This window comes from Ricinus communis, chromosome 4 (genome assembly GCF_019578655.1).
Source record: "Ricinus communis isolate WT05 ecotype wild-type chromosome 4, ASM1957865v1, whole genome shotgun sequence".
In the NCBI taxonomy this organism is placed as follows: domain Eukaryota; kingdom Viridiplantae; phylum Streptophyta; class Magnoliopsida; order Malpighiales; family Euphorbiaceae; genus Ricinus; species Ricinus communis.
The window spans coordinates 8,104,502-8,115,329 of record NC_063259.1 but is presented as its reverse complement, the minus strand read 5'-3'; the positions used below and the strand labels follow the sequence as shown (position 1 = coordinate 8,115,329).

Genomic DNA, 10,828 nt, shown 5'->3' with positions numbered 1-10,828 from the left:
ATATTATTTAAATTAATTTTTAATATTTAAATAAGGAATTAATAAGTTGGATAAATACATTAGTAGTTGGTCATGGACCTTCTTATGGCATATGAATTACCTTTTAAACTTTTTGTAATATTTTTAACTATAGAATTTAAAATTAATATAAATTCTAATATAAAATTATTAAAAATATTTAATATATATTAGTAGTTGGTTATGGGCTGGTTTTAGATAAAACTAAACTAATTTTTTAGTTTATATTAAAATTATAATAATTTATCTGAGAATTAAACTAGTTTAATATTATTTTTGTTATATAACATATAGCAAATTTAACTATAAAATATGAAATTTCATATAATTTGCAAACAAAATATTTATTTAAATTTCATGTAAAATGTGGGTATTAAACTAATTAGAATTTGAGAGAGACAAAAGAAATTACAAATAGTGATGGTGACAAACAGCTGTGAGAAAATATGAAAAATAAAAATAAAAATTGAAAAAGAAAAAGGAAGAATAAGGAAAAACAAATTTGATAGAAACCTCACGTGTAAACCATGTGCCCCGTATAAGGAAGGCAGTTTTTCCTCGTGAAGCACGATAGGCAATCTGCACAGTTTCTCTGGATATTATTATTATCATTCCGAAGGGCACATCCATGCAAAAATGGAAGAACAAACTGGTAACACCGCTGCTGATCAAGAGAAACCATTATCATGGAAACTCAAGCTTGACAACTTTCGAATACTGAACCCACATACATCTCATCTTCATCATCATCATCGCCATGGTCGCTTCTCCTTCCTCGGTGGTGCAGGTATGTGCAGAAGAAGAAACTATGGCTTTTCATCAGTGTTCTCTTCCATTCTTTTTCATTTACCTATTCATGCAAATTTGTGCTATTTTACTTGCATAATATTAATGGATCAATACTGAAATAATCATTTTTTTTGGATCTTGACCCATTTCGATCCATCTCCTCTAAGTTATATATGTATTTGATGTTTTATACTGAGTTTTTTAGTTTAGTAATTGCTTTACTAGTACCACAAACTTTTACCTGTTGTCTACTCTTTATGATTATGCAGGGGTGAGTAAATCCGAACCAAATCTGAAAAATTAAACCAAATTGATCTGCTCGGTTTGGTTCAATTGTGATTTAAAAGAAATCTAGCTAATCGAATTCGAAATTGTAATATTTAGTATTAATTTTTCAATATTTAATATATTAAAAGGGAGGTTTATATTTATAGTGAAAATAAATCACTTTTTTGGTACTTAAATATGCTTTTAAGTTAATAAATTAAACAGATAAAAAAATAGTTATAATTTGATACAAATTTTTCTTAAAAAGAATTACTAAAAGAGAAAAAACAAATTACATTTGGTTTGATTCGATGAAAAATGTATAAGGGATTAGATTCTTTAATTTTTCAGTTTTGTTCATTTTGAAACTAAGCGCACCATTCGCTAACTTTATGATTACCAATAGATGTTGTAACTAAACAAAATCTGCACTATTATATATAATATTACTTTATATTAAATTTATTTTTATATTTTTATTATTTCTTATTTTTTATTTAAATTAAATATTAAATTAGTAAAAATTTAAATTACCAATTTTAACAACATTAAATATAAAGTCTTTTCAATAAATTTATTTGTTTCCATTTCTTCCGTATTTTTATATATATGTTATGAGTATAATAATAATTATAAATATGATTATAATATGATATATATATATATATATATATATATATATTGTCTAGAAATGTATACATATGAGCTAAAAAATCTATATTCAAATTGTTTTACATTGTAAACTAGTATTTTCTATTGACATATTAAGATTAATATAGATAGACATTTATGAGATAAAATATAGGAGCTAAAACTAATATAATAAAAAATAATAATATATTTATTTCTATATTTTCCCTGCATGATTAATATTATATTAGAAACTACATAAATAATTAAGTATCTTAATATAGTGTTAAGATGAAATTAGATTAGAAGTGAATTTTAGAATTCAAATCTCACCGAAGTTAAAAAAGATTATATAATATTCATTACTATATTAATTATCCTAATCTAAGGGTGTCAATGGTATAAAACTCTTCTAAAAATAGGTATTACAAAATTTATTTCTTTAAATAGAATCCTGTAGAAAGACGATGTTCATATATAGAGCCAAAAATAATACAGAAATTTTGAAATAAATTTCTTTTTAAAGCATGCACCAAAGGAAATAGGTTATTATTATTGATATTGTTATTATTGCTATTATTATTATTATTGTTGTTAAAGGGTGGTGAGGGTGGCTGCAGCAGTGAGACTGTGCAGCCTTGGAGATTAGCTCTTGACAGGTTCCGTCTCCCTTGGGAAAGAAGCTCTGCTGTTAGTAAAAACTTCATTATTGCTTAATTAGTATTCTTTTAATAGTAATCACAATAAAGAGTATTAAGTTTTTGGTGGGGATGATGATATTTTTTTGCAAAGAATCCATATTCCAAAAGCTAACGATGATTTTCATTGAGCTAAAGCCAAAAAGAGGATTGGATTGTTTGTGAAATTTAATTTAAGCTAAACAACAATGGCAAATTGACAAAAGTAATGTCTGCTTCTTGTTCAAGCATATACTTCCAGTTTGGTGATTTTTAAGCTCGCATAGGACAGTTGGCCTGGCTATGGCAAGACAGGTGCCAATTGAGACAAAATTGATATCAGAATTATGTTTTTGCAATCTCTTCAATTCCTTGTAATTTTTGTTTAAATGATAAAATTAAATCAAAAATTTCAATGCTTGTAATTTTAGTATGCTTTTCAGTTTTATTATACTCAATTATAGAATTTTCTTTTGTTTAATAGAGGTCCGAACTGCCGGCTGTACACAATAAGAGTAGTGATATCATTGCACTCACTAATTCATTTACTCCATCTACTATCTACTATGGAGAAAAAAGACTTGAATCTAAAGCCATGCTGAGGTGTATGATTTCTCTAATTTCCACATAGGTTTATGTTTTGTTTCATTTTAATCAGTGAAGAAGGGTTCTCTGCATCTACATCTACATCGAAAATAAAATGAAAACAATTTTTCGAAAAAGAAAATTGAACACAAAGAAAGGGAAAAAAAGAGGATAGTAGTATGATAAATTTAGTCTAGTAAAATATGCATTGAAGTTCAGGAAAATGGGTTATTTGATCAAATGCAGCAGGTTTGAAGAGCAGGTTGTATATGTAATCTTTTTAAGAAATAAACTTGCAGTGATTTTCCTCCTGTCAGGAAGAAATGAAGCAGCTGGCAAAGAGTGAGAGGATGGCAGTTCATATTTCAAATGGAGCCAACCTGGTGCTTTTTGCAGCAAAAGTTTTTGCTTCAACTGAAAGCAAATCATTAGCAGTAATCGCCTCAACCCTGGATTCCCTCTTGGATCTCCTGTCAGGTTTTATTTTATGGTTCACTTCCAATGCCATGAAAAAGCCAAATCAATATCATTATCCCATTGGAAAGAAGCGGATGCAACCAGTGGTAAATTCATTCACACTTGTCGTTTTCTTAAGTACTTACATTGCTGATGCCTAATAGCTAAGAGATTTTGTCAGGGTATCGTTGTTTTTGCATCTGTAATGGCAACTCTTGGCTTACAGATACTGCTAGAGTCTGTTCGCCAACTTTATTCCAAGGTATGGTAAGAGTCTTCGCATTCATGTTCTTTAAATAAAATAATGCTACTACCACTACAACAGTAATGGTCTATCCTGACAGTTATTTATCTATCCTTTTAAAAAGAGCATCACAAAATAACTATTAAACACAAACTATACTTGCATCACGATATTATTTGCCACTGCAAATTTAAGCACGAGGCTTAGCATTGGCTAAATGTGTATTTTCTTAAGAGAATTTATAAACGTCAACAACTAATCATTAGTTCGTGGGTATATATATATATATGTATAGGTTGGACCAGAAATGAATAAAGAGGAGGAGAAATGGATGATTGGAATAATGGTTTCTGTCACAATGGTGAAGTTTATACTAATGAAATATTGCAGGAAATTCAAGAATGAAATAGTGACTGCCTATGCTCAAGATCATTTCTTTGATGTCGTCACAAATTCGGTTGGTCTGGTAACTGCTGTTCTAGCCGTCCGATTCCGCTGGTGGATTGATCCTACTGGTGCTATAATAGTGAGTTGACACATAACTCATGTATGCTATATATTCTCTGTGGCTACGACTGGGGAGGTTTTAGGTAGACCTGTCATCAACATATTGACATATAGCTTATTTACTTACTATGCAATTAATTTTGTCTACAGAGAAGACTACCTGACAAATTTTCTAGGATTAGTGATTAAGAGTTTGATATGCAGATAGCACTATACACCATTAGCACTTGGCAAGGACAGTAATAGAGAATGTAAGATCGCTAATCGGAAGAACAGCTCCACCTGAATTTATAGCCAAATTAACATATCTGATATGGAATCATCACGAAGAGATTAAGCACATTGACACAGTAAGGGCTTACACATTTGGGTCTCATTACTTTGTTGAAGTTGATATAGTGCTGCCAGAAGACATGCTCTTAAACCAAGCACATAATATTGGTGAGACTCTTCAGGAGAAGCTTGAACAACTCCCAGAAGTCGAGCGAGCTTTTGTGCATATAGATTTTGAGTATACTCACCGCCCTGAACATAAATCCAAAGTGTAATATAGTGGTTTATAATTAATGGTAGCAGTAAGTATATATTTATGGCTGCAATGAGTATTGCTTATGGCTTTTGATAATTGCTCATTCTGTTAATACGTACCACTTCCTATATCTTATCTCTATACTTTCTTCATTTAGTTCTATGTTGGTTTACTGTTTCTAGTACGTGAAGTAATTAATTGATTCTTTTTTTTTAATATATAAATTCAGTTTATGTTTTTTAGAAATTAAGATTTTTTCAGTTCTAAAAATTTAGTTTAGTTGAATAAGTCAAAATAACAATTTATTTTACAATTTATTCATAAAGAATATTAAAATGTATTATAAAATTTTATTAAAATAACAATTTATAATTCGATTTGTTTAGTTTGTTTTTTTTGTTTGGATCTGGTTTCCAATTTTATTTGGTAGAATTTATAATTATATGAATTTAGTTAATGTAGTTTGTTTCATTTGGTTTAGCTTGAATTTTAGTTTGGGTTCATTCATATTTCCTTTTATTCTTTTATGGTAAGCATAATTTGGTCGGATTTTAAATTAGACCAATTGAGTGCTCACCCTTAAGTAAGATATAAGGAATGAGGGCCAAACTAAGAGTGTTGATAGTTCATGTTAGCACAATTAGAAGATTGCCTTGATTATTTTTATTCATTAGAGGAATTGATATATGAACATAGTTAGAAGATTGATTTGATCTTTGATTACTTTGGCCAAAGGGAGTGATAATATAAGTTATGACACTAATTTCTTAATTTTGTACTATTCTAATATAGGTTGTTGTTTGCTCTCACGAAAGGTTGAATTGGTGAATAAAAGATGAAGAAAAATTAAAATTTTAGAGAGTTAAGAAGAGTAAAAAAGAAAAAATATAAAAATTATAGTGGTTCATATTAATTGACTCTACTGTAAATACATATTTTTCGAATCTAGATATCAAGAGATTTACAGAAAATTCGATGATGTAAATTAATGTTCTTTTTAAATCTCACAAAGTTAAGAAAAGTCAAATTCCCAGTTAGGATTACAAGTAATTGAGCTAAAATATTATTTTTTAAAATTAAATTGAACTAAATTAATTGAAATAGTTAGTTTTTTGGTCAAAATCAGTCAAATGGCCAAGTACAGGAACTATATTGTAAAATTTTAGAAGTTTGCCAACCATCATAGTCGATCGGCTATGCAAAATAGTATTAGTTGGTCCAAAACTCAGTTTTTCTTGTCATTTTCGATATTTTTCAATTTTAAGCGTCAATAATTGTCAAAATTAACTTTTTAGAAGGATTTTACTGTTAATTATCTAGCTTTTGATTATTTTTATAAGTACATGGATATTTATTGACAATTATTCCAATTATTTTAAACTGTCTGTATTTATTGATTGAAAGATGTTTAATAAATTTTTTTAATTATCAATAATTTTAAGCTAAAGAAATGATTATCCTAGCTTCTAGAGTTTCGCCTCCCCCTCCCCACCTTCTGTATCAATGGAAAATGAAACCCTAGACTAAGGGGTTGATAGTTCTTGGCAGAGAACAACTAGTAATTTTTCGGTGAACATACTGTAATTTCAAAAAGGAAACACAAACCCACTAAACACTTTTGATCCTTACTCAATCTTTGGATAAATCTCTTCTTCTATTATTGAGACTCGAGGATCTACATAATACGGTGACAATCTGAAAATTTTCTAAACTCTTCATTTATTCTTTTCTTTTCCTTTTCTCTTTGATCTTTGTGATTTAGTAACATGTTTAGGATCTATTCTTCTGATTTCAATATTTAGACCTAATATGATGTTTATTTGAATCTTAACTTTTAATAGATCTGCATATTTAGAAATTTGAATATGATAATCTAAATCATAATTGGCTAGATTCCATGCTATGATGAGTAATCTAATGAATTATCATATTGGGGATAAAGGTAATTAAAACAGTTATTCCATGAAAATATGGTTTTGGAAAAGTTTCTTTTCTATTTGATGGATCTATCCATCTTTATTTAATATCTAGTATTTTTATAATTTATCAAATTCTTTCTATTTTTTATTATTTATGTATACTAGTTTTTTTATTTACGTGCGATGCACGTAAATATTAATAGCTGAATTCATTATTTTACTATTTTTTTATTAATTAATTTAATAAAATTCTATGAGGATTTAGATTATATGCTCCTAATTCTATAAATATTTCTAAATAATAATTAATTAGCAAATAAAAATCTATTAAAATAAATTATTAATAAAATAATTTTTTTTCTTTGTCTCAGTTTGATAGGCTACTCTAATTTTACATATAATTTTTTAAATCTAGGTCAGTTTCATTAATTTTGTATCATATATTTTTAAAAAATTTCTTATTACACTTTTTTAATTAAATGAATCACACTCCAATGTATACTTTATTAATGTTGTTTGGAATAACTAATGAAACATATATTTGATAATTAGTTATTAAATTATTAATTAAAAAGTAAACTATATTTCGAGATCAATAAAAAAATATCAAAATGAGACGAAAACAATAATAAAATTGAAATTTTAGTAAAAAGGTTTCTAATTCTATAAGTATTTTTATTTAATAAAAAAATTAAAAAATTTCACTTAACCAATTAATGCTAATGCTGTTTAATTTGAACATATCAACAATATAACCATATATATGGGGTTATATGTATAATTAAAATTATTAAATATGAAATTAATTTTTAGTAAATAATATTATCAATTATTATTTTAAATTAGTTATCATTAGATTATTGTTATTTATTTAAACATAATCTTATTACAAATTCCTGTTGTATGCTTCTTTATAAAGGTTTGAATAGGCTAAATTTTACGAAAATTCTACCATTTTCAATTTTTTAATTTAACAGTTTCTTTTGTTTTATACTTCACCTTATTATTAATAATAGTTTTATTTAATAAAAACTATTATTAAGGCTAAACAATATTATTAATTAAATTATACCTATTAATGACTAAATTAACTCATTGTTATAAAAATATTGGCATAAACATTTTACTAAATTATTTGCCCTTTTCCTATTCCATCTTTGTACTTTCATATTGTATTAGTTATTAATTTTTCATCCATGTAAATTGTACATAATTTATAGATATTGAACTTGTCAATTATATTTTTTGTTCTATTTTTATATATAGCTACATATAATTTTTTTTGAAAATTTAATTAAGAAATTAGTTATTTAATAAAAAAATTATTTTTTCTTACCCTGCATAAGCAATTTAGGCACCCACTGTGACCACTTGCCAAACTCATTTTTGGCATCCATAATTAATTAGTTATGTGTAAATCGATTATTTTTTCTATTTTATGTGTGGAAATATGAAATTAAGAAAGAAAATAATCAACGATTAAAATGTAAGTCCATGAATATTACACTTAAAATTGCTAAACTTATTCTCTAATATTTGATAAAAAATTTATAAGAAAAACCATTAGTATAGAACAATTTTAAAAAAATAATTATAGATATAATATAATTGATATTTAAATAACCAATCAAGAAATTTTAGTAAATTTGCATGTCCGCCTTCTTCACATTTTTATATATATTATGATTAATTGGTCTTGGCATGGATAATTCAATAGATTCCATATTTGTTTTTAGTTTTGGTATAAGTTACAGTCACTTTTGCTAGAAACACCTATTTTATCATATTTGGACATGAATTCTTTGATTATCATTTGATTTTTTATTTAGTCAATTCTAATTTATTACTAATTTACTTTTGCTTATTACTAATTTACTTTTACTTATTGTTACATGTATGATCATTGTTTGGGTATTTTTTTGTCACACCCTTGTTACATGTTAACCAACAGATATTTACCAGCTAGCAAATAAGCGTCGTAGACTATATACTACATGTAGATAGGTTAATATGCAGATTGTTAAGAATCAAGACATAAGATTATTAACATATAAACATATGATTATACTTAAACATCATTTAATAAGTATTCAAGACATCTTTTTATGCCTTACAAGGCATACTTCCATATACATCACATAACTGCATACAAAATGCATTAGGAGGAGACTCCGCAAAACTGGCCCAACCTGACAGAACTGCTACAAGTTAGACTTCGGATACAACCAACTAATGCACTACTATTTACAAACCTGAAAAAAAAATTTGGAGAGGGGTGAGCCTCCAGCTCAGTAAAAAAATAATGAACATAATCTATATCACATACACTTAATACAATTTCCACCCAATCACATAACTTATCATTATTTATAATTTACGCATAAGTTCATACCATTCTACTCAATTCATTACAACCATCATAAAAAAATACAATTCAGCAATTATGGTTAGTTCTCATGGCTTGTGGATCCCCTTTAATGTGCTGCTCCGCCTCATCCTCACCTTTCACACACGTAAGCTGCTCCGCCTCATCCTCACATTACACACTTTTATAGCCTCTCTAAGCTTTAGCCTCCCAAGGTATATATATATATATATATATATATATACATACATATACTTTTATGTGTCTAGTTTCATCTTCAAGAAGAATTACTCAATTTCGACTTCTATAGATTTAATTATTCCCAAATTACTAAGTAAGGGTCATACAGCTTGCTGTACCCGAGCAGCAATTTGTTTACTCAATTTAAGCAAGCAAAACGGCAAAACTAGCAAAATCACAAAACTACAAAGTTATAGAAGACTCTTCAAAATTTCCATAGACACCAATTAGGCTTAATTTGGACTTACATAACATATGTTATACCCAAAATACAGAACATCAAGGTTGCTGGAATTTTGACAGTTTTCTGTCTTGACATACTTAAACTTAAATCAAACTTGATCTCTATACAATCATTCAATACTTTACTAATTCATGATAATCAGCCTTTTAATTAATCAATGAAAGCATCACTTAAGGTTTACCCTAATGATAAATTAATAATACTCAAGTAACAACTCACCAATTTCAGCTTTTGGGCTGCTAATATGCACAAATCCTTTAGCTTTAGTTTGACTCCTTCAATAGTTGGTAAAATTCTATCTTAATTTTACGTTTTTCTAGGTATTTCACTCCTCTCTTTTGTTTCAAATTTTGAGTTTTTGACCATGTATGAATTTTAGAGAAATAAAGAGGTAAAATAAGCTTGTTCATAGTTCCAATTTCCAAGATTCATCTCTCAATGCCACCACCTACTAAAATTAGTTTTATCATCCCAAGTTAATTCTTACTGACCATATATAGGTACTAATTTTTAATTGTATCTTTTAAGTCCAATCTATTTACCCAACCTTCAATTATTGTTTCAATTAAGTCTTAAGGCTTAATACACATAACCCAAGTACTTAATCAACTTATCTATATTAATAATCTAATATCATGCTTCTTATTCTCTACTTATAATTAATATATATCTATTCTCATAAAATAAAAAAATTATTAATAATACCATCATATGCCCAATGATTAAATGTAAATGCACATAACATATATGATGAGAAAATACAGGCGTTACAACTCTCCCCTCCTAAAGAAATTTCGTCCTCGAAATTTTAACAACTCACCAACATTACTATGGAATAGATGCAGATACTTCTGTCTCATATGCTCTTCCACTTTTCAAGTTGCTTCTCTTGGTGAATGATGACTCCACTTAATCTTGACCATAGGAATGTCTTTATTTCTCAATTGCTTAACCCTTCGATCAAGAATTTCTATCGATTCTTCCACGTATGTCAACTTTTCTGTGATTTCTATCTCTGGCTCTTGAATAATATTGACTAGGATCTGATATATATCGCCTCAACATAGAAACGTGAAAAACATCATGAATAGAAGACAACTCTATAGGTAATGCTAACCTATATGCCAATGGTCCAACTCTTTCAATAATTTCATAAGGTCCTATATACCTCAGACTCAATTTCCCTTGTTTACCAGACCTTAATATTCCTTTCCATGGTGATACCTGCAAGAAAACTTTATCACCTGCAATATATTCCATTTCCCTTCAGTGCAAATCAGCATAACTCTTTTGTCTGTCTTGTGTTACTTTCATATTCTTTTTAACTATCTCTATTTTATCCATTGTTTCTTATACCA

General features: G+C 27.6%; 1 protein-coding gene across 1 annotated transcript; it reads left to right on the top strand.

Annotated features, from left to right (window-relative positions):
• The first annotated feature begins 628 nt into the window (after positions 1-628).
• On the top strand, positions 629-4,836 carry LOC8286549 (metal tolerance protein 10). Its single transcript, XM_015717267.2, is given in 6 exon segments — positions 629-805; positions 3,284-3,529; positions 3,604-3,684; positions 3,962-4,192; positions 4,378-4,402; positions 4,405-4,836. Coding segments are annotated over 6 exon segments (930 nt in total). The 5' UTR covers positions 629-775; the 3' UTR covers positions 4,722-4,836.
• Positions 4,837-10,828: the final 5,992 nt, after the last annotated feature.